Source organism: Lonchura striata, chromosome 13, assembly GCF_050655825.1.
Source record: "Lonchura striata isolate lonStrDom1 chromosome 13, ASM5065582v1, whole genome shotgun sequence".
Taxonomy (NCBI): domain Eukaryota; kingdom Metazoa; phylum Chordata; class Aves; order Passeriformes; family Estrildidae; genus Lonchura; species Lonchura striata.
In genome coordinates, this window is record NC_140715.1 from 14,477,121 (window position 1) to 14,500,661 (window position 23,541).

Genomic DNA, 23,541 nt, shown 5'->3' on the forward strand with positions numbered 1-23,541 from the left:
TCAGCAGAGCCCCGAGCTTGGGGCTGTGGAAGGGGGGCTGGCTTCTGGAGCAGCAAGGTGTGCCCTGACATCCCAGCCCAGCTCCTTTCCAAAGGAGCTCCTCCTCAGCTAACATTTGGCTTTTCAGACCAGAATTGAGCATCCCTGGGGAGAGAAACCATCCAGAGTAGGAGGACTGGGTCTGCCAGGGGTCACTGCCATGGCGCTGCAGCTGTGTGGTGGTGGTGGGGTCTGGAGGTGGCAGGAGAAGGGATGGGCACAGTGCTGGGCTGAGCCCCGCAGTGCCGAGGGCTGTGGAGGCTGCTTGGCTCCCACGCGTGCTCTCCTCCCTGGAGGGCTGTCCCTGTGGGCAGCACGGGCAGGGCTTTGTAGGTGTGAGCTCTAGGTGCAGCACTTTCATCCCTGCCAGGTTTTAGGCAGAGGCAGCCAAGGAGAGGAGGATGGTCTTCTCCTCCCTTCCTCTTTTGCCCTTTGCATGTGGAGACGGAAATTCATTCTCCTTCCTGTCTCTCTGCCATGCCAAAATCTCCAGGGGAAATGAGTTTCCATGGCCAGGGGTTGAAGTTTGCCAGCACTGGCTTGAGAATATCTGTATGCACAGGCCCTGTGTTATGGTTAATGTGCAAGGGATATGGGCATCTGCCTCTGAAGGGGAGCAAACCTCTGGAGCCCTCCAGATTTCCCCTCTGATTATTACAGCATGTTTCTTCCTGCCACAGGTAGTTCATCCGATGCCAGCTGCCAGGCAAAGGAGAAGGATGCAAACAAGACATGTTAAGTAAAATAATCCTGGATGAGCAAGCTGTAAAGGAAAAGGAAATTATTCCTGTGGAGCAGGATAAAGGCTCACCAAACAGACAGCATGTGGGCAGTGCTCAGAATAGGGAACGGCTCTTTGAAGGGCATGAAAATCCGCACCAGAGCTAAAACCTGGAGCTGGCTCTCAAGTGAAGGGGGAATCATCTGATGGAAGATAAGGCAAGGTTTTCATTAAGGACACCATGACCAGGAGGAAACAACAGGAATCCTGCAGGGTGAATGGTGCTGCTCAAGCCCAAGCAGACAGGACGTGATTGCAGGTGTGGTTAGTGCAGAAGAACAGCAGGACTGGGTCAGACCAAAGGTCTGCCCTGACTCATCTCTGCTCTCAATAGCAAATGCTTCAGGGAGAAGGAGCAGAGCAAACAAGTGGTGTTACTTGACCCAGATATTAACCCAGCTTCCAGACTGCATCCAGTTCAGGCACTTGTGAGCTGAAGCAGCTGTTCTGGGGACATCTGTGCTGGGGGAGAAAGAACCTCCAGTTTCCAAGAGACTCCTCATTTCATGGGAAGGAAATGCATTACATGGCTGGTCAGCACTAGATACTCAGTGTAGGAGTCCTGTGGTGGTTTTACACTGCTCCTGGCTGTGAAAAGCCCTGTGAGTGTCAGGTACAGCCCCAGCCACCAGGAATTGTCCTGCCAGGCATGGTTGTGGTGCCACGACTGCCCTGGGCAGCTGCAGACAGTCACCATCAGGCTGCAGTCAGGCTTGGCTTTGTGCACAGAGAATTTTGGCCCCAGAGCTGATGGCAGCTGAGTCCCCAAAACCCAGGCAGTAAAGGTGATCAGTGAGGTGTTTGGACAAGAAATAACAAGAGATTTGTGCAGTCTCTTGAATCCAGATGGAGTAGCAATCAAAAGGAATATGAAATTAAGAAAAATGTAGGGAATGCACATAAAAATGTGTCCTGGGGCGTGTTGTTTCCCAAGAATCACAGAATCAGAGTTTCTTTGATTCGGAGCATAATAGTGAGCCTGACAAGAAATGGGCTCAGTTGGGAAATGGCCCTTGTTTATGTGGTAGGACATAACATAGAAAGTAAAGGAAGTTCTCCACGGGCAGTGCAGAACCTGGATAAACCCTGACACAAATAATTACTTACTGTGCAATTACCTGGCACCAGAGCACCAGGCCAAGCCCAGCTCCTGTTAGAATTCAGCATCACTGTGCAGTGAAGTACTTGTCTGTCTGTCTGTCTGTCTGCATCCTCTCTCTGTCCTCAGGCTACCCAGAGGAACGCCATGGTTGTGGTTTTCTGCCCCATCCAATCCAGTTAAGACCAGCTAGTAGGTTCAAAACGTAGAGGGAATGGTGCTGAGGAAGACAGACTGAGCTGCAAAACACAAAGCCTGGAATCATATAAGCCATGAGTGCTTTAGACTGCAAAATGCTCTGTGCTCCAGAAGGGCTGGGGGGCTCGGGCACCTCAGGGTGAGATGGGATGGGGTCTTGAATGAGTGGCTTAGGTCACTTAAAGACAAAGATATCAGCAAAAGCAAGTTTGAATGTAAGTTTGTCAAACTGCAACTTAACAGAGTTTGATGGGCAACATCCACTCTATCACTTCCTACATGGATGAAGCATACAGAGGAAAATTGACCAAAATCATCTTAAAAGGATTTGCTTGGAGACAAGGGACACAAAAAGATAAAAGTACAAAGGGTAAGAAAGAGCCTCCCATTGAGTCATGAGGTTTAGAGTAGACCCTCTGGCCAAACTTAGCCTTAAATCTGGTCAACTGCTTTGTGTCTAAAGGGTTTAGCAAATGATGGGATGGGATGGGATGGGATGGGATGGGATGGGATGGGATGGGATGGGATGGGATGGGATGGGATGGGATGGGATGGGATGGGATGCGATGGGATGCGATGGGATGCGATGGGATGCGATGGGATGGGATGCAATGGGATGCAATAGGATGGGATGCAATGGGATGGGGCAGCCAAGCGTTCTGGGGACGTAGCCCTAAAGGGACCAGGGCTCTGAGCCGCTCCGCTGGGAAGGGCAGAGCCCTCAGCTGAGGGGTGCGGGAGCGGGTCCCTCCCGTCTCCCTGTGCCCCGGGACAGCCTGCCCAAGCTCCGGCAGAGCCTCCCGCAGCCTCCTCCATCGCCGGCCGCATCGCTCCCCCCGCCGGCCGCTCCGCGCCGCTGCCGCGGCAGGGATGGGCAGGACGGGGATGGGATCGGCCGGGAGTGGGCAGGACGGGGAGGGAGGGGAGGACGGGGAGGGAGGGGAGGACGCGCCTCTCACGGTTTCAGGGGCAGACAAATGTGTCGGCTCCCTTGCCCTCTGCCCTCCCTCCGGCCGCGGGGAGATGCGCACCTCGAGGGGTTTCCCTCGGCATTGTCTCTTCGCTGGAGGTTGGGCAAGATTTTACTGAATTCATCTTTGAAATAGATGGGATTTTGTGACAAAAGGATGCTCCGCAGGGAGTACGGGCAGTCTGGGAGCTGCTCCTCAAGTTGGAGCAGGGCGGACGGGTGGAGCCTGACACTTTGGAACACTCTTGGTGCCAGACCCATGATAAGATCCCCCCCCAGCAGTAATTCTGGGGGTGCTTGAACTGCTGTGGCAGAGACCTGTGTGTGAGATTCCCACTGGGAATGGTGACTTCATCAGCCCCACCACCCTGGGTACCTGAACACGGCTCAAAGCCCTCAGTTACATGGTTAAATTTTCCTTTGCAGGGCTGATTTTAGCTGATGACTTTTGTGAAATACCAGCCTTCACACATGGAGCCTGAGGGAATGATGTGAAGCTGTGTCAGGGGAGGCTCAGGTTGGATGTTTTCAAATATCCAGAGGGTGTTTGGCACTGGAAGAGGCTCCCAAGGGAAGTGGCCACAGTGCCTGCCTGATTGCAAGAAGCATTTGGACAACACTCTCAGGCACATGTTGTAATTCTTGGGGTTCTCCTGTCACAGGAGTTGGACTCAGAGATCCTTGTGGGTCCCTTCCAACTCAGAATTTTCTGTGATTTCATGATTCTGTGCTGTAGGATGAGTTTAATTCCACGGGTTTCCAGTGTCACTATTAGCTATAGTAGAAGCAGCTCCAGGTGCAGCTACACCTCACAAAGTGTTCCAAGTCCAGGCTGTTTCCAGGTGTGTGACTGGAGTAGTCATGGTGATCCCTGGCTTGTCACCTTTTTTATCTCTACTTGCATTTTGTACATTTCAGCCACAAATACTTAATGCAGTATTTGTGCCACAGTTTGTTTCTCTTACAAAAGTAAGGGTCAGGGAAACATACAGGACAGCACAAATCTCTACAGAAGTCTTTGTGTGCCCCATCTTTCCTCTCTTGAATGTAGGACATGGCTCAGTGAGTAACTGCACCAAAAGGAACCATCTCTGCAGATATCTGTAGCACTTGGGTCAGGCTGGTGCTGGTTTTGGATCCAGATCTGTCTGTTAGTTTTCTATTTATCTTTTTTTTTTTTTTTTTTTTTTCAGGTTTGCAAACTGTGTCCTCAGTCAGCGCAAACCACAGGGAGAATTTCCACTTGGAAAGTACAGGCGAGTTTCTTTCCTGCTGTGCAGGCACGGGAAGGCTGGATTTCTGCTCCAACAGGGAAAGGGCTGTTCTGTTCCACCCTTGCTGACTGTCTGGGTCTGAAAGCTCAAAGAGGCCAGCTTATTCCTCAAGTCCTGACATAACCCCTTGTATGGCATTTGCCCCAAGGCAGTGAAATTCCAGCCACTTGATACTTCAGGCTGTGACCTTTGAAGGGTTAAGAGAGCCCCAGCTTCAACCTCCTGAGCTCATTCTGGATCAGTTAAAGCCAGGGCAGCTGCACTTTGTTACAGCACTGGCTTGGCTCCTTTGGGCTCTGCCAGGCTGCTGGGACAGGAGTGCTGTCCCCTGGGATGGGACATGGCCTTGGAGATGGATCACTGCACCTCCCAGAGCCATGATAACCAGCTCTCCTGGTGCAGCCTGCTGGCTTTCCTCAGCTCCCCGGGACTCGGGGCTGACTCCTGCACCAGAGGGGAAGGCAGGGGACAGGAGGGCTGGAAAAGCTTCCCTTGCACAGGACCCAAGCTCCTGTGCCTGTCTGGCGGCACTGGCAGGAGGGCTGAGCTGGAGGAAGGGGAGCTGCCTCACAGGGGAGTGGAGCGAGGGTTTCTGGCTTGGGAGGGAGTGACTGGAAAGCAGGTTTGCACAGGATGGCTGATCTCCTGCAGCCCCTGCCTGTCTTCCTATCCTCTCCCTGCCCAAACCTTCTCTCAACAGCTCTCCAGGCCTGGAGGTGGGTCACATCCAGTGGGCTCTTGCAGGGGTCATGGGCAGTGGTGCCCTTCTCTGTGTCAGTTCTGCCAGTTTGTTGCTCCCACAGTGGGGAGGCATTCACCGTGTCTCCTCTGAGAACCCCCCTTTGGCTGAGAGCCCAGGGGGAATGGGTGCTGTGACCTGTCCCCCTGGGCTTTGCTTTCCCATGGGGGTCAAACACCTTGGCCACACGAAGTGTCTGTGTTCCGTGGGATCTGCCCCAGCCCTGCAGCCAGGAGTGACCCCGTGCAGGATCCGCCCTGACAGCCCTGCTGGGAGCACAGCACATTCCACAGGGGCTGTCAACAGGGACCTCACAGCTCAGCCAAGCTGCAACTTGGCTATTTTTAGCCCATGCAAATGGGGGTGTTTATTTTCCTACTCCTTTGCCTTTATTGGGATTTTATTGCTGATGAAAGCAAAGGCCTGAAAGCCATGTGAGTGTCTGTGCTGGCTGCTGCAGTGATCCCATCTCTGCCCACATGTTACCCACCCAATATTCCCCAAGCCCTTTACAGTGATAGGCTGGAATAGGCAAAAACACCTCACCTTACCTTGGACCAGAACCTTTTTTGGGGCTGGGACACCTGTGGTAACAACTTGAACCCATGCTTGAGGTTGGTGGTGAGGGGGCAGTCCCTCTCACCAGGATGGGATTAAACAGAGGAACATTGCAGGCTGGTTTATTGTCAGTGTTTCAAGTCAGTATTTTTTATTACAGAAACTCATTAGGTTGCTCACACTGTGGCAGGAATTTAATAATGTAAGGCACAGGGAACATTCAGAGGTAAAAAAAAAAGAGTTCTCAGCCTGTGAGATTTAGCCATCACTTTGCTCCTGTCAGAACCCTCTCGTATAAAGCAAAATCCAAGTACCTTCTCCCTTCCATCCTTTGCATCCCTTAAATCCACAACAGGAAAAAAAAATATTACAGCCTTTTCCTCGAGCATGTGGCAACCACGCCACTTTCTGGGCAGAAATATCCCTTCCAAGTCTGACACAGCTTCCCTGGAAGAGCAGGGCTGGAATTTAGGCACAGCCAAGGCAGAGGGGTGGGAAGTGCTTAAGGACGCTGTGATTTGGGGAGAGCCAAGAGCTTTGTCTCACCTACAGCTGAATCACAACATCAAGGTGAGCCACACACACCTCGGGGAACAGGCAGCCACACCCCATCTCACACAGAAAACACTACAGCAGCGTGGTCATTGAGCGATGGTGAAGCATGTAGCACTTTCAAACCTTTATTATTCAAGAGGATTTTACAGGATGGGAATAATTTCATCTTATTTGTTTTAAATTCTGTGCGCTTCCCTATTTGCTTGTTCAATTTATAATTTATTTTTTTTTGTGCCCAATAACTGCTAAATTCAAACCCTGGGAATGGGAGGAAAAAAAAGGAAAACAAAATCCTACCACTCTTTCTTACCCCTCTCCATCCTTCCTACCACGAGCTGGGTGGCCACAATGTCACCTGCAGCTGCTCTGCTTGAGAACCAATCCTCCTACATCCTCTGGCTCTGCCTTCCCTCGCTGCCATCTGTGACTGGTGGTGAATCAGCTGAGAGGGTTTTGTGTCTGAGTGTCCAGGAACGTGCTGTTAGTGAGAAGTTCAGAGAAGTCCATCCCAGAGCGGATGGTGAGGCAGAGCGGATATTTAGCACAGGAACAACCAGCAGTAAAGACGTGGGAGAGAGAAAAGGCATGTGGAAACAGCTGGGTGAGTAATCTAGTGGTGATAGATAAGGCTATGAACGAGGACTGTTATTTCTCTTAGCACCGTTACTACATATGTTTAGACCTATATTAGCACCTTGTTCCCAGGGAAAAACAAAACAAAACAAAAGCAGTTTAACATCCAAAGGAAGTGGGAAGGTTAAAACATGACAAAGTTGGCAGCAGAGCAGGAAGGTGAGCGTTTAGATCACCAGATCCTTGTCTATATCCTCTGTGGAAGGAAAAGGGAGACAAAAGTTAGGAGGTGGATACTGCCAGGGTCCCACTGTTCCTGTACCCTTCTGCTTCCCTCACCCAGGGCTGGCTGTGATGCATTGCTTCATGCATGGAGGGGGTTCTGGGGGTGCTCTTCGGCCTCCCCTCCACCCCAATTCCTGCCCTCGTCGGTACTTACGCTCCTTGATGCCGAAGCAGCTGGCCCACTCCTCCAGGGCGATGTACTTGTCGTTGTCCAGGTCGCAGGCCTCGAAGAAGCGCGTGGTGCAGTGCTCCATGGGGATCAGGGGGGCTCGCAGCGGGGCCAGCTCCGTGTGGGACAGGTACCTGCCAGGGCGGCCGCACGCTCACAGGAGGGAAGATGCTGGCCCAGCTCTCTGGTTTGGCTACCGTCCCTGTGCCCTCCCAGTGTCAGCCGCTGAGTGTCACGGGGGTCGAGGACTGGTATCTGCCTTCGCAGCCAGCCAGCCAGAACAGCCACCAGCTGAGTGTGTGATCACTCCCATGCCCATCTGCAACCCACAGCTGAGCCAGCAGCTGCCATCTCAGCTGCTGACACTATCCCAGGGACTTTGGAGTAAGATATTTTAGGGCACTGTCATAGAACGGTAAATCTGAGAAGAGAGAAACTCCACACCCAAGGGAGGTGGAAGCAGCTGGGGCTGGGGGAGGCCCCTCTTCCTGCAGCAGAGCAGTTTGCAGGAGGCAAAGGTGCCTCTACTCCAGCTTGGTTAGCCACAACCTCTGTCACCAGCCACCCACTGGTGTCACATCTCCAGCCTGCCTTGAACCTTCTACTGCCAAATCACCCTGGTCCTCAGGCAGGAAATGGTTCTGGCCAGGTCCCTGTCCTGCTCTGCCGGCACTCACCCATCAATGGGGTGCTGGTCCAGCTGCCCGAACTGCCAGTGCACAGGGAAGATGTACATGTTGTAGTTCTTCTCAAAGTCCCTGGCCAGGAGCTCCACGGTGTGGTCACCGGCCTCCAGGCGCTTCTCGTTCTCATGGATCTTCTTCACCTGCCATGGGAGAGGCCGGGGAGGCCTTGTCAGCAGGGAAATGGGGTGCAAGGGGCCGCCTTGGGAGGGTCTTTACAGGGATCCCACAGGTCATTCTGGACAGGCTCCCTGTCTGTGCTGGCCTCCACTGTAGGGGTGAGCTCCCAGACCCCTTCCCCTGTCCCCCACCTTGAGCTTCTGCTTCTCGGTCAGCAGGTTGTTGTCCTCGTCGCGCTCGTACAGAGTGATCAGCACGTTCTTGAGCCAGTCCCGCATGCGCAGGGGGAACTCGGTCAGCTCTGTGTCCAGGCAGGCAGGGATGACTGCAGGTCACACACAGGGGTCAGTGCAGCATCTGCACATGCAGCTGCACACCCTGGACACTCAGCACCGCTGCCCTCCCACCTCAGCCCTGAGCTTGCCAGGGCCTTTGCTCTCCACCAGGCTGTGAACATGGGGGCTGTGCCCAGTTAGGGGTGCCTTTGTCTCAGGGAGTGGCTCCACTTACATTTGCAAGGCCCAATGTAGTCCAGGTGCAGCTTGTGTCCCTTCTTGGTTCCCTCCAAGGTGCACTTGGTGGCAAAGAAATGGCAGGAGGAGTCGTAGGTCTTGTTGTCAGTGCCACAGACCTGCACGAGAAGGGGAGATGCTGCATGAGAGGCAGGGAGAGCCTCCAAATGAGATGTTTAGCTTGTTTCCTGGGGTGGCAATGGCTCCTTCTGCACCACCAGATGGAGACCAGCCACCCTGACTCTGTCTCCGTGTGTCACCACCTCTGGCAAAGCCCCTGTGGGTCCCTCCCTGTCCTGGGCCACCGAGCAGATCCTGCCCTCACCTTCTCGAAGACGCCGGCGGTGGCGGGGCAGCTGGAGGGGTCCTGGCACACACACATGGGCGAGTTGTTGTCGTCCACCTCGCACACCTTGCCGTGCTTGCAGTGGTGGTTCTGGCAGGGGTCTGGAGCAGGAGGGGAGCAAAGTCAGAGGCAACCACATCCTCACCTCCTACAAGACGCTCAGGGCACCTCAGCACAGAGGGAAGACTGACACTTTGCCAGGGACAGCCCCCACATCTATTCTCACACTGGGAAGGTGTGAAGGTCTCCAGAAATCCATGTTAGCCCTGGGGCTAATCCTGGACTCCTTTCTGTAGGCACGCCAATGGCTTTTCTGTTCAAAGATGGGCTTACAGAGGGCCCAGGGCTGGAAGAAGCCATGTGCCTCTAGCTTTGAATGTGCATCCAGATGGCATTGTCCTTGTGCTACAGCCCTTCCCAAAGGAGCCCCTCACTGGTTGGGGTGGCTAAAGCTCCCCCACACAGCAAGGGGACAGTGTCCCTGCCAGCTGGAGGGCAGGGGAAGAGTGACTCACTCTCTGCAACAATCTCCTCTACGTCCTCCGTGGGTTCCTCAAACTCTCCCACCTCCACCTGGACAGGATTAGCCCCCACGGGCTCCTGCAAAACAGGTTGGTGTTTCTGCTGTGGGTGCACAGCCACAGCTCCTGGGAGGCAGAGCAGCCCCCCATGGCTCCCCAGAGCTTTGGAGATGTTTTTTTCCAGAGCAGTGGGTGCTGAGGGGATGGGTGAGGAGGAGGGACAGAACCACCTACCTCTGTGGTGGGGTCTTCGATGACCTCTGTCTCATCGGGCAGAGCCTCCTGCTGCAGAGGAAAATGCACATGAGTGGGGGGTCCACAGGACAGTCCCAAGGGGGGTGACCCACTGGAACAGGCAGGAGGGCCACCCTCAAGTTGTTCCTCATTCCTCACTGCTTTATTTGTTATAAAAGCTATCGGCTATTCCAGATGAACAACCCCGACTTACCGGCGCTGCCAGGGCTTTGCCTGCCAGGCAGAGAAGGAAAAAAATCCAGGCCCTCATCTTTCAGCAGACCTTGAATAAAGCAGAGGAAAAGGAGGGATGAGGAAGGAGACCACTGTGTGCTGCTGGGCTCCAGGCTGAGCAGACACTTCGAGAAGGGTGTTCTCTCCATTTCCTGCCTCGTCTGTTCAGTATTACAGACCCACATGCTGGCTTTTCTAGCCAAAACCTTGGGCCAAATCGTGTTTCCAAGATAAATTGGTTTGATTTTGGAAAATGAGACAGTGGAGTTTAGATGTCTGTTGCTCTCCTGGATGCCTTTAGGAAAATCACAGTCAAAATGGCTCTTTCCTTCTCTGGGTTTTTTTTTTCACCAATCCCCCCACATTTTTCATGTTAAAAATCCCCTGATGGGAGTGCCAGGTATAAAGAATGAAAGTCTATAATATTAGCTGTAAATCAGAAGACATATGGAAGTGGATGAAGGAAAGAAATAACAGAGAGACAATGAGACAGAGCACTTGAGAATCAAATCCTTTAGAAAACCCCTTCCCCCAGGGACACAGGCATCCCTAGGGGTATCAGACACCAGTCCCTCATCCCAGCACCCCAAAATGTTGGCGTGTCTATTGTTTTTCCCTTTCCTGCTCAGACCTGAGGGTCCCCAGACCGAGTTTGGGGCATCCAAGACACTTTGTGGCTGTGACAGCTCCAGAAGGATGAGCCCTTTGCGCCTGGGCTGCCACAGAGCCCCCGCAGGAGAGGCAGCCCAGCGAGGAGGAGAGCACAGCTGGTGACATCCCCGTGTCCTTGTCCCCCCCGGTTCCTGTTGGCAGGGCTGAGCTCTGTGTGCGGGCAGAGAGGAGCTCAGCTGGCCGCTTAATATGCAGGTGGCACTGCCCGCTGCCTTCCGCCCATGGGGCTCTGAAACACCAACACCCCGTCCTCTGTCCTCTGTCCTCTGTCCTCTGTCCTCTGTCCTCTCTCCTGCCAGCCAGGGCACCTGTGCCCCTGCCAGGCCTCCCCTTCCGCCTGCCCTCCTGCGCTCCACCTGCTCCCAGCCCGCCCTGGGCAGGCACACAGAGGCATTTGCTGGGACAGAAAGTGTTGGACCAGGTTTCTTCTTCTCTCCCAGGGTATCTAATGTCGCTGCAGCCATTCCCTCCTCGTGCACAGCGGCTCTCTGGGTGTAGAACCACACCAAACCTGCCCTGCTGCCAGGGCACCGACCAGGCTGGGCTCTGCTTCCTGATTTAGGGAGGTTTGGCCACTCAGAGAAAATCCTTTCCAACCTCAGCACCTCCCCCAGCCTCTGGTGGGGTGTCTGTGCCAAGCAGGGGTCAGGGAATGGAGGACAGCTTTCTTGGGATGTCAGAGGGCTGGAGGGGTGGTGGGGATGGCTGCTGTGGTGGTGTGAAGGGCCTGTGGCAGAGGAGTGTGGCAGAGGGGTGATGAGCTCTTAGGCTCTGTCGAGGCTGCAGCTGAGCAGCTCCCTCCTCTCCTGCTTGCTGTGAGCTGTCCCTTCCCCTCATCTTCATTTGTTCTGGAGGTTTCTGTGAGCTCTGCCAGCATTTGCCAGCAGAGATCACTGGTTCTTTCTTCCTGGAAGGGTTGTCTGGGGAGGGAGGTGGAAAAGTACAGGTGATTCTGGACATCTCCTCCCTTGCTGATATCCCCTGGCTAGTAAAGGCTCCTCCTGGGCTTCTCCCAGGGGTTTGTTTGCTTTGGAAGGTGCTCTGAGGTTCAGTGATGTCCACTGGACAGTGCCCAGCCTGGAGGAGAGGGCAGTGCATGCACTTGTAGAATGTGGCACTAAGAAGAACCCAACCTCATGCCAAGGCCATCTTAGATCATTTCCCCAAGCATTAAAAAAGCCTTAAATTTCAAAGTCTGGGCATGCAGTAAGTGGGGTCATGTTTGCTAGGAGCCAGCAGACAGCTGGAGCTGCCAGTGTTGTGTTTGGAGGAAGAAGGAGCATGAAAAACTCTGAGCAAACAAGCTCTGCAGAACTGTCTTGTGCCTTAGATGGTAAAACAAATTTATTATAAAATAGCAACTTTTTGGAGGCAAAGCCTGTGCAGTGAGGACATTGCAGTGTCTGTGAGCCCCTGGCTGGGTTCCAAATGATCATTCCTGAATGCCTGGTGGCCAAAAGTCCTGAAATAACAGCTCAGGAGCCCTGCACACAGGGTTGCGCTATAAGGATAATGTGGTACATGGTGCAAGTCTCCCTCCTTGTGGAGCAACCATGGTCCTGCTATCCAAGAGGATGCTTTTGGAGCTGGCAGCTGGGCCACAGCATGAGCTCAGCATCCATCGCCCAGCTGGAGGGACCTGGGAGGATCCCTGAGGGGCTCTGCACTGGGAGTGCCTGGCACTGCTTTGTGACCCCATGGAGAGCAGAGGGCAGCAAAGGGGGTGCAGCCAGGAGGTCATTTTGGACAGGGAAAAATATTTTAGCAAGCGGGAACTTAGGCTCTTCTACATCCTAAAGGAATCAACAGACACCAGCACTTTGCAAGATGATGGAAACCAGCACAGAAAAGGCTGCTGAATATAGAATAAGAGAAGCTCCATGGTCACCACACTTCCCTCAGGCCTGCCCTCCTGAATGTTGTGGATTGAGCAGTCAATAGGGCACCATGGGCTGTTCAGGTTTTTTAATCCTTGGTCCCACTTGCATCCTACATGGGGACTTCAGCTCCCAGTCACTCTTTAAACAGAGTCTGGGGGCTCCCCCAAACCCCTCTCAGTGGTTCACCTCTCCAGCATGGCCCTCAGCACCAGCTGCTCATTGCATTTTGCAGCCATACCCCAAAGAAGAAAACCATGGGGTGTAGAGAGGGCTGAGGCTGACCCTCAGCACCTCCACAGACTCCAAACCAGCTGCTCTGGGGAACTCTTTACCACGCTCCCCACAAGATTTTGGCACCACCATCAGTTCCTCCCGACGGGAACATGCCCTGCAGTGGTGCACAGAGGAGAGTCTGTGCCACTGGGTCTGTCTGGGGACCCCAGCCTGGGGCCTCGGTGGCTTGGGGAGGACACAGATGAGCGGGTGCAGCCTCCAGGAGAGGCTCCATGGATGGTCCATGGTCCATGTGGCGCTGGCCCTGTCCAGGGTTGCGTAAGCCTTTGGGATGCCACGTTAGCGTGGGGAGGAGTCTCTCCCTGGCCACTTTGACAGCTCCTCCCTGAAGCCAGCGGGCTCACCCCGGCTGCCACCCCTGCGAGCCCGGGCGAGGGGCGAGGGGCTCTGCTGCCTCTCCCACAGCAGCCACGGAGGCAGGAATGGGCAATGGGGGGCACAGCCCCAGGCTCTCCTGCACCTCCCCTCCCTCTGCTCACTGCTCATCTGCATCTCTGGAGCATCTGACATACCCCACCTCACACTGAGGGTAACGCAAGGCTGGTCCAGAAAAAGATTCTGCCAAACCCAACTGGGGCCGCAGTGTTCAAGGGGCAAATGGGTGACCAAGTGTGACTGACACAACAGAGACAGAACAGCAGGGCCAGGTCCTCAGTGCCTGGCCCTGCCCTCCCTACGCAGGCAAGACCCTCTGAGCTTTACTCAGCAGCCACTCCCAAGCTGAAATTCCATTTGAAGCCGGAGTTGTTTGTGTGAGTTCCCACGAAGCTCCCTGCTGAACAGGTCCCTGCTCGTTCAGTGCTGGCTCACCCAGATGTGCTGCAGCTGCCCTGGGTGCAGCCCGGCTCCTGCCACCTGCACAGACCCCTCTCATGCACTGTGCAGGCTCAGAAAGCCATGCAAGGTTTAGATGGAAGTGAAATTCCCTTTAGCTCACACTCTGAATAAAACACAGCAGGGGAAAAAGTCTCCCTACCCCATGTGCCTGTGCAGAGTCACTGAAGACACGGCTACACCACAGCTCTGTGTGAGCCCATTCCCTGTGCTGGGAGCTGAGCAGCTCCGTGTGAGCTCAGAAACGCTCACATCTTGCAGGGCTTGTTGATAGGACAGCAAGAGCCCAGCCCCACCACAGCTGTGTGCTGAAGCTGTCATAGTTTCTCCAGGTTGTAGATTGAGTCCATGATAGAAAACACTTAAACTAATACCAAGAATAGAGCCTGGATGTGCAGTGAGCTGCAGGCAGCCGCTCATGGATGAGCCCTGTGCAGACAGGCGAGACAGAATTTTGCTGTCCTGCTGTCCTGCTTTTTCTGTTGTGTGGGCTGGACCTAAGGCAGTGCCAAAAGCAGCCCGGATGCTTTGTGCCAGGTGCGGGAGGTCCCTCCGGCTCCGGGGGTGCAACCAGCTGATCCCACAGAGGAGGCAGAGGATAAACTGTCCGATAAATATTCTGCAAAAATGCAAACCATCTCCAAAGCATTCCCTGGACCTGCCCCGCCACAGCCGCTCCAGCGATAACAGCCCCGACATCCCTCGGACCAGAGGACCCAGAAAAGGTTTCCATGGGAGCCGACATTCCTCTGGGGCTGAGTCATGGAAGAGCAGAGTGTTGTGGAAGGAAGGGCTTGAAAAAAAGTTCGAAAAGTTTATTTCTGCTCTTCCCCCTCCCAACACCGCCCGCACCCCTGCTCCTGCCTATGTGGCAGACAATGGCTTGGCTTTAGCTGCTCTGCCGGACGCAGCAGCTTTTCTGTGCCACTTAAAACTCGCCTGGTCGATCCTAACAAACGGCTGCAATTAACTTTTGTCCTTTTGGAGGGATGCTGAGCTTCTGGGCTGTTTCAAGTTGGTCGTCTCTAAGGACTCGGGAGTACTGGTGACATTCCCAGTACCCCCGGTTTCACTCCAACTTGAAACTTTTGCCTTTGTTTTGGGTGGGAATTCGGCCCCCAGCTGGTTAAATTTCCCTTTTTTTTTTGGCTGGATGCAACAGAGTGGAGCTTTCTTAGAGAAGGGACACAAAGAGCAGAGTGAGACTGTCACGTCAGCGGGCCGGGAAGGACAGCAGCTGCCTTTAAAGGAAACGAGCCCTCGTCTCTTCTGTGGGGACCTAAAATTGTGCCTGACGGAACCCAAGGTCTTAAAACTTAAAAAAACACCCCGAAAGAGCTTTGCTCCTCCTATCCTGCAATCTCCGTCCCCCTAGCAGTCGATCAGCCAGAGTTTGGCAAGCCAGGGCAGCAGACTTGAAAAGCTTTCAGAGTTTGCTTGGAACAAAAAGCCGAGTGTCTTTTTTTTTTTTTTTTTTTTTTTTTTTTTTTTTTTTTTTTCAAAGGAGAAATAAGATCGGCCGCACTGAAAAAAAAATAAAACCGCTGACATGAAGTCGGCAGCTCTTTTGTTCTTCCTCTGGATATTCTGGTGAGTAAAACATCACCTGCCAACACACCTCAGGCTGAGAATTCATCGTAACTACATCTGATTTTCTCTGCAGGCTGGTTTGATGTGCCCAGACCTTGGTGTCATGGATCTCACTAAAGAAATAAGCACCAGCTGAAAACACAGAGGGGGAAAAGGGAGCAGAGAGAAGAATGAGGGCAAACTAAACCTTTACAGTCAGATGCCACCAAAGCATTGAAGCTTTGGCAGCGAAATGGAATAAGAGACAGCTTAGAAGGGGAAATGCTGCAAAGAGGAGGAAGGGCTGAAGTCAGGAGGGGTCTCTGAATGCAGCACTTGGGGTGGAGAGCGTCCAGCTCCCCATCCCGAGTGCCGCGCTGCCAGCGCTGGACTCTCCCCGGGCCGGGCCAGGGACCCCACGAGCGGGAGGAAAAGCACAGCAAGGCAATCGCGAAGCTCGGGCCATACCTCGCAGTCCCGGCAGCACGGCTGAGGGAACTTCAGGCGCTTGGACAGGCTGGAGGAATCTGCAAGTTTTAGAAGGAGGCAGGAGGAAGCCAAAGGGTGGGCTGGGTTTCCCTCTGCCTCTCCCCCTCCTCCTCCTCCTCTCTAGCTTTCCAAATCGGTCTCTTCCTCTCCTCCGCTTCCCAGTGGGCAGTTCCTGAGCCTGGCTCCAAAGGATAGACCAGAGAAATCAAGCTGAAAATCAAAGGGTCCCTGTCAGGGGCAGAGCAGTCCCCAGCGCAGCCCTCCCAGCAGAGTCACTGTCACAGCACTGCCTGCGCTGAGTTTCCAGCTCTCTGGATGACAGCACACGGGGTAGGGGAATGCCATCTCTCTGCCTGGTTCTGCACCTCCTAACACCCCGACCTGCTGCAATTATAATGTTAGATGCTGTCATTTCTCAGCGGTGTAGCTCAGTCCCTGAGCTGGTGTTTCCCATCCTCAGCGGCATGCAGAGGAAAGCAGGAGAGTTTTTGCTTCTCCATCCTGTCTCCTAACATTGCTGATATCCGTGACTGCCTTGTGGAGAGGGAGAGGAAAGAATGACCCAGAGAATGTAGAGGATAAAGACATATCTGAAATGCTGTAAGTAGGCAGAGAAATGCTGGGCTGGTAGATGTGACTCTCAGCACAGTGGTCTCTCTGTTGTGGTTATCATCCAGCAGATCTGGACTGATTGAACAAAACCCAGCCAGAATTGCCACTCAGCTGAATTCAGTGGTCTCTTCAAACACTATTTTGATTTTACAGATCATAACTCAGCTGGAGCAGCTGCCCAGCCAGAGTCAGCCAAGCAGCAAAGCTGTTTGGAGTTGAGTTTTCCCATCTGTTCCTCTCTATGCCCAGGGTGAAAACCCAGCTCCTCTCCCCTTGATCTGTCCATGGCTGAGAGGATCTGAGGTGCATCTGCTCCCCCAGCACCAGCATGGCCTTGGCACCACACTGCAAAGGAGAACCAGTAGCCAAAAATTGCTACAGTTTGGGCACACCCAAAGAATGTCTCTGTCACATACAGAGCTGTCCTGAGCCCCGTGGATAATCCAGCTCTTTGCAGCTTGTGATCCTCCTGTGGCATCAAAACTCACCCTGGGGCTGCTTTCTAGGGCAATGGAAAGATGATGTCCCATGTAGGCAGAAGGACTGGGGACATCTGGGCACCAGCAGTGTGATTGTGGATGCTGGGTGAAGGACACATGAGATCACAGCAAAATTCAACATTGTGTTTTGTCTTGGCTGCCTGGGGTTTGGGTTCATTCTTGATTATGTGCTATCTTTGAGAGGGCTGAGACATGGACCTGGGTGGTGATTAACTCTTCCCACTGGTGTTGCTGAGGATTTAGATGTCAGCACAGGGACTGGCCCGTGACAACCTGCCAGGCTGTGCTGGCTCCTTGCTCTGCAGGATCTATCTGCTCACTCCCCACCCAGCCTCACAGCACTTCTGCTGCATGTGAGAGATCAGATGTAAGACTAAACATCCCATGGCCAGCAAGGAAAAAATATAAACAGGACAGAAAAGGAAGGCAAAGGGGAAAGAATGGAGGAGGGGTTAATGAGAACCCATCATCACTTTCCAGTGAACAGACAATCTCTGTGATCAGGCAGCTCAGGAGGCTGGTGGCAAAGAACAAGAGAGGAAAATTTTTTTCACCCATTTCTTTACTTGACTGCACACTTCCCAAAAGCCATCCCTGGGTGCTGATATGTGGATGTTGATACCGCTCACAGAGACATTAATAAATATTCCACGTGGCCCTCCCAGGTCCCTGTGGAGGCTGGATTTGTGATGGTTTCTAAGACTCCATGGGTCCTTCTAATGCACCTTGTCCTCCCATCAGAAGTGTCCATGGCTCCCAGGTGCCACCAGTGCCACTTGTAGGTCCAGTTTGGCTCCAGAGGTCAGACATTCCCTAAAACAAAGTTTCATCTGCTTGAGTCATAACCCAAGGAGCCAGACACAGCTGTTGAATGCTCTCTGCAGTGGATTAGTCACGACTCACATTGAAATTGTACCGCTGCTGGTTCTTCTCCTAAGGAAAAAAAAAAAAAAAGACATCTGGAAAAAATTTTAGAGAGAAAAAAAAAAAAAAGAAGAGAAAAGAAACCACTACTTTTCTAACTGACAACGTGGCAATTGCTCTGCACTGTAGCCTGAAGTTAAGCCCTCTACTAAGGGCCTAAACAAATGATAGTGCCATGGAGATAATTATAGCAGGGATTTCTTTATGGATGTGGCGGCTTAGACCCTGGGTGTGAGAGAGAGCAAAAAGCAGTGGTGCAGTCACATCTGGAAATGGCCCCCAAGCTCATCCAGTGAGCCCGGGGGGTGGGAGTGAGGGGTGCTCTGTGCACAGGGTGGGGACAGCCAGGTCTGTGCCTTGGGAAGGGCACATTGCCTGGCATCAGCAGTGGGATGGAGGGGGATCACAAAGAGCCTGGAGCAACTGGCTGGCTCTTTAAACTCAGCAGCTTTAAAGAGCTCCAGAAATGACTGAGAGCTTACAAAGGAAGTCCTGAAAAGTCCTTTCCACTCTTGCAAGGCTTAGTGGGGTCATCAAAAAGGAGATTTTTCTGTCAGGCTGCCACGAGGAAAACTAGACCTCACACATATTTAGAAAGCTGTCTTATGCCATCTGGACCAGGGGATTGCCCAAGGGGCCTCCTCAGTCCTGGGAACCCTGGCAGGGCTGCAGCAGGTCCAGCTCAGGCCCCTGACCCTGTGCCTGTGGGGCTTTGGGCACAGCAGATGAACCCCAGGGCTCCCGGCGCTCACTCCCAGCTCAAGTCACTGCACAAACTCCGATGGAAACAGCACACAGGGCAAGACCCTGTGGGGCTTGAGCTCATTTTACAGCAAAGCCAAGAGGTCTGGAGGGGTGAGGTTTGAACTCCAGCTAACCCCAGTTTAAAATCCAAATTTCTTCATCCTGCTTTGAGCCAGGCTGGGCAGATCAGGACTGGTGCAGTTGAAAAACCCTGGTGCTTTCCAAGAGGGGAACAATTCTGCTGTAATAGATGAAGAAAAAGGCAAGTGAGCAGCTCTGTAGGAGTGATACAAGTGTGGCTTAATAATCTTGCTGTCCCCTGCTCACAAGTCTGTCAGTGTGAGGAGCCTTTCCTTCTCTCTGCTCTGGGATGGATTCTCTAATGAGTTTTTCTCTAGAGGATGTGTCTGCATGAATTCTGGTGGATGCTGCTGCAAAACAACGAACCCAAAGTGCATATAAATATACAGAATGCCCTGGAACAACCATGGGAATGTAATTTGCTAAATCTTCATCCCTGAGTGTGTGACTGAAGGCTGAGCTCCTCACAGGTGCAGGGCAGTCAATGGCTGCAGGGGTGGGAGCTCAGCACCAGCTCAGGAAAGCTGAGAGTAAATGCAGAGGAGAGAGGAATCTGCTTACCCCAGGAATTTCCCATCTCTCCTGCTCTCTGGGAGTGTGTCAGCTGGAGGGTTTCTGGCTTTTTCCATTTCAGAAGTAGATCAGAGGCAGAAGGGCTGTGCTCTCTGGGCTTGCACTAAGCAGATGCAGGGCCACTGCAAGCACCATCTGTACAGGGCAGGATGAACCCAAAATGCCCTTGGAACAGCCTGAGAGGGGCTGTCTTTGTCCTGTGTGGGGCAAGGAATTCTTCCCAGTGGGATGGGACTCTGTCCCTGAGCTGAGCTGTGGGACTGATGCCGTTCAGATGGAGCAGATGGACACTCACAGCCTCTTCCAATGCCTGCACTGGGCTGCTGGTCAGAAGCAGATGGAGAAGGAGGAGTGGATTGCCGATTCTCAGCTGTAATGCAGAGGCCAGCAGGGCAGGGGATGGAAAGGCAGCTGTGCACGGCTCTGCAGTGACTCATGGCCTGGGAGCAGGCTGCAAAGCTAGGAGGCAGGACAGGCTTACTGTGGGATGTCTTGTTCTTTCCATGATGTGGGTGGACTCTCACAGCTGTCCCAGGGTTCTCTGGTGGAAGGCTCTTCCATGCCCCATGGGGAAGGTCTCTGCCTCTTTCAAACTCTCCCTGCATTGTCATCTCACTCACTTGCAAATGTGTGGGGCTGCAGGCTTGGGAGAAATCTGTCTGTCCTTCCTGAAACTAAACTGAGGCCAAAGCATCCATCACCTTCCTCATCTGTGGAGCAAGAGAGGAGCTTTGTGTGCTGCATCTGCCCCTGCCCTGCCCAGGATGCTGCTCCTGGGCATCCCATCGGAACACCCAGAAAGGTGATAGAGAGAACCCCTCTGCCTGTAGCCCCCACCCTGTCCCTGTGGCAGAGTCCCCACAGCCCTGCCTGGAGACATCACAGCAGGCACTTACAGACAGGACACCTCCTCAGCTGATTTGAAACTCTCAGGCACATCCAGCTGGCTGAGTTTGGTCCCAGCCCAGCACCTACAGTATCCAAAGAACCTGAATGTCCATCCCAAAAGGCCTCTCCCTTGTTGCCAGGGGCTGTTCCCTGCTCATTGTGGGCACAGGGATGTTGAGTGCCTGAATTACAGTTGGGTGTCTCAGCCCAGCTCTGCTCTTGCTTGAGACCTTGTGCTGGAGTTGTGCCTGTGACTTGCAGGAGGTGAAATAAAACTTCCAAGAGAGAAGTGCTGCTAACTCCAGGTAATCCCACCTTATTCCTGATGTTTACCTGCAATGCACTTTTGAGTCCTCTTGAGCCTGACAGTTTGGCAGCTTTTGAAGGATATGAATAGAACTGCTTGAGGAAATAAACAGGAATCCACTCTCAGGCCCCTGGGACATGTGGGGAGGGAAGCTCCTGGGCTGCAGTGGCAGCTCTTTTCCATGGAGAAACACAGTCTAAAAGGCAGCTTTGATGGGAGTACCCAGGTGAAGCTGTGGCAGCCCCAGAACACCAAATGCCATCTGGAAACCAGTGGCAATAACCATGGGTGAGGAAAAGACCAGAAATACAAATTCCAGAGTTCACAAAACTCTGTGGGGCCAGCCTTGTATTTTTGGGTCAAGAGTGTGAGGTCCTCTAAGAGAAGCTTTATTCTCAGATGAGTTGGCCACTTACCCCACAACCCTTTTTAATTTAATCAGCCACACCAACTTACATCTAAGGGATGAAAACAATGGTTTTCCTGAGCATTTACAAGGCTCCCCTTTGGAAACGTGATGCAGTGGTCAGGCTGGTGAGTGTCCAGTGGGGCCAGGCAGTGATGGGGCAGAGCTGCCATGGATTGGGATGGCAGCAGAGGCAAAGCAGGCAGCAGGGTTTGGTGTCCTCAGGATAACTCGCTGTTCCCAGGATCCAGCAGCTGAGAACAAGGGCTGTAAGCGAGGGCTGCTTTCGCTGCAGGCTTATGCATTGCTGGAGGCAAAGAGGAGGAAAAGCCGGTGCTGGAGAGGGCAAGGCACGCTGGTGACAGGCAGGCTGGAATATGAGTTGAAGCCTGGAAAGTTTAGCAGCTCCCCGTGGAGGCTGAAGAACAGGACTTTAGTGTCCTCCTGTTAACCCTCCCTGCTGGCAAAACCCTATGAAAACATCCCCGGCCGGGCAGTCCTGTCCACTCACAGTGACTCGGTGTGTGCCCCCCGTGCTCCCGCTCCTCCCCAGCGCTGCCCTCGGCACAGCCCCGCTCCTGCGGGCACACAAACCGGGAAAAGCTCCGGGCAGAGCCACCCGAGAGGCCACAACATCCCCCCAGCACTGCTGCTGGCTGAACTGCACATCCCTGGGTGGGAACCGAGCTGTGCTGCAGCTGTGGGCCCATCCAGGCAGGACACGCTGCTTGAGCTGCCTGAGGTTCTTGGGCCACCCCCGGCTGAGCCTGCACCGATCCACCCTGAGAATCTGCATTTTTCTGTCCATTGCTCTGACACTTTCTGCTCCAGCTGAGCTCACTTCAGAACAAGCCCTGGCTTGAGATGTACCAGACAAGTGAGCCAGGCTGCTGGATGCAGGAGGCTCCATAAACAGGGTGTCCCTTAGAGGAGGCAAAATGGGACTGGTCTTGGCAAGATGCATTTGGGAGGATTGGGTACAGAGGCAAAAGCAAGTGTTGGCTGCCCACTGGGGTTACACCACCACAGCCAGTCACAGGCAGCAAGCAAATCTAAAGCTGGCAAAGAAGATATTAGGGGAGACTGTAGGAAATATTTTTGGAGAACATTTTGGGGCAGGATATCTTGTGACCCTGAGCCACCCCTGCCGTGCAGGAGCCGTGTGAAGGGCTGTAGGGTCAGGCAGGGCTGGTAGGGGCAGTGCTGGAGGGCACTCTGGAATTTTAGCATCTGACTGTGATTTACAAACACGGCTGCTCCAGGCTAACACCAAGTGCAAGCACTGACCTCCACACCATCTCTGCTTGCTGGCTCCTTTCAAATCATCTCATGTGCACTTTTGAACCTCTCCAAGCTCCCCTGTCCAGTGTGGATTTTACCTTGGGGAGTTCAAGTTCCTTAAAATCGTCTTGCCTTGAGCAATTCAGATGTTTAAGGCCATCTATAGGCCTTTGCAAGGGCCAGTCAGTGGAGGAATCATTTGCATCATCTGTATGGAGCTTGATGGAATTTCACTGATCAGGGAGTAAAGGAAACCCAAGAGGACACAACCCCCTTAGTTGGATGAAAATACAGCGGACATATGTGGGCAGAAAATACCTCGTCCATCACTGCTTCAGTGTGTGAGTTGTGGGGATCTCAATTTAGCCTGAAGCTTGTTTACTCCCCTTCAAAAGCCACCATCCCGTTTGGCCGGGGCTGGGCAGGAGCGGTGCTGTGGCAGGAACAGCTGGGCTGTGGGAAGGCTCGGGGCTGTGCCACACTCTGTCTGTGGGCTTGGGGCAAGGTGGGACGTGGGCAGCCCCAAAATAGCGAGGTCATGTGGGGCCCTGAGCAAACGCTGTGACTTTCCATCCTGTGCCTGGCCCAGAGCAGGGTCCCTCCCTCAGGAGCTGCTAAAATTAGCAGTGCTTCCCCAGCTGTATGCCCTGCATATGTTATCAGCAGCTGTTTAAGGAGATGGAGGGACCAAAATCACAGTTTTAAAAAACCTATCAGATTCAGAGAAGTCCCCTTTAAGCTTCTATTTTATGGGACAAGCAGAGAGACAACATCCTTTCTGAAATGTGGGAGAGAGAGAACACTGGGCTCTCTCCTGTGTGATGCTGCTGTGAGACTGCTAATGAACATTAATTGTATCAGGCATCTGCAAAGGCTAACCAGAGAATTCCAGAGATGAGACACAAGCGCTGCTGATGTCACCCTGCAGTTAACTTCAGATATGCCCAAAGGTACCCACTGCACTCTCTCTCCTGTGCCTGCCCACATCACCCCAGGGAGCAAGATTGCCCAGGATTTACTACCAGGATTAATGGAGTGGATTTTTAATGGCATGAACATTCAAAATTGTGTTGTTCACTTAGGGGAAAAAGGTGGGAACTGGGAAATTATGGAAACAGCAGCTTTCTCAATGAGTGGGGTGGTGCAGGGAATTGTCTGGGCCCCTCTGGAGGTACTCAGCTGCAAAACAGGAGGGAGACCACACTGTGCTTTTGGATTATTGAAGGCCACCCAGCAGGTTGCAGGCACCAAACCTGCCCTGGTGATGTTCCTCTGCTCCTTCACTAACACACACAGAGGCTGATGAAGCTGTGGACAGCAAGGGCATCCGGGCAGCTGCTGAGGGAGCTTGGCTCCTGCCTGTGCCCAAGGGCTCCTTTCCTGCTCCTCTTCTGCAGGTAACTCTGGAGAATCCCGAACCATACAAGAGTTTGGATCGCAAGGGACCTTTCAAAATTATCCACTGCAACCCTCAAGAACAGAGGTCCTCACTGCCTGAGGTGTGCCTGATCTGACATTGATCTGACAAGGCTGGGCCATTCATGCTGTTTTTTCTCCAAGGCAATAAAAATAATGAGTGCTATCAAGGGAATCTGGG

The 23,541-nt window shown here is 53.2% G+C and overlaps 1 protein-coding gene and 1 long non-coding RNA gene across 2 annotated transcripts; one reads left to right on the plus strand and one right to left on the minus strand.

Moving 5' to 3' along the window:
- Positions 1–6,324: 6,324 nt before the first annotated feature.
- SPARC (secreted protein acidic and cysteine rich) lies at positions 6,325–15,668 on the minus strand. The gene is made up of 10 exons (XM_021552201.3): positions 15,608–15,668; positions 9,871–9,939; positions 9,657–9,707; positions 9,417–9,501; positions 8,881–9,002; positions 8,554–8,674; positions 8,235–8,368; positions 7,918–8,066; positions 7,226–7,374; positions 6,325–7,042 (listed from the first exon to the last, which is right to left on the minus strand). Exons 2-10 carry the CDS (start codon positions 9,925–9,927, stop codon positions 7,014–7,016), a joined length of 897 nt encoding a protein of 298 aa, XP_021407876.1. The 5' UTR covers positions 9,928–9,939; positions 15,608–15,668; the 3' UTR covers positions 6,325–7,013.
- LOC110482740 (uncharacterized) lies at positions 10,637–23,526 on the plus strand. The gene is made up of 2 exons (XR_002467450.3): positions 10,637–15,160; positions 23,342–23,526. It is a non-coding gene; the product is annotated as an uncharacterized LOC110482740 (long non-coding RNA).
- Positions 23,527–23,541: the final 15 nt, after the last annotated feature.

What these genes read in the sequence shown, in the direction of transcription:
- SPARC (XM_021552201.3), bottom strand. Translation starts at nt 9,927, where the DNA reads ATGAGGGCCTGGATTTTTTTCCTTCTCTGCCTGGCAGGCAAAGCCCTG. An exon ending in GCAAAGCCCTGGCAGCGCCG is followed by an intron (nt 9,708 to 9,870) that starts GTAAGTCGGGGT and finishes TTTCCTCTGCAG; the next exon opens with CAGGAGGCTCTGCCCGATGA. An exon ending in CCGAGAAGCAGAAGCTCAAG is followed by an intron (nt 8,067 to 8,234) that starts GTGGGGGACAGG and finishes CTCCCATGGCAG; the next exon opens with GTGAAGAAGATCCATGAGAA.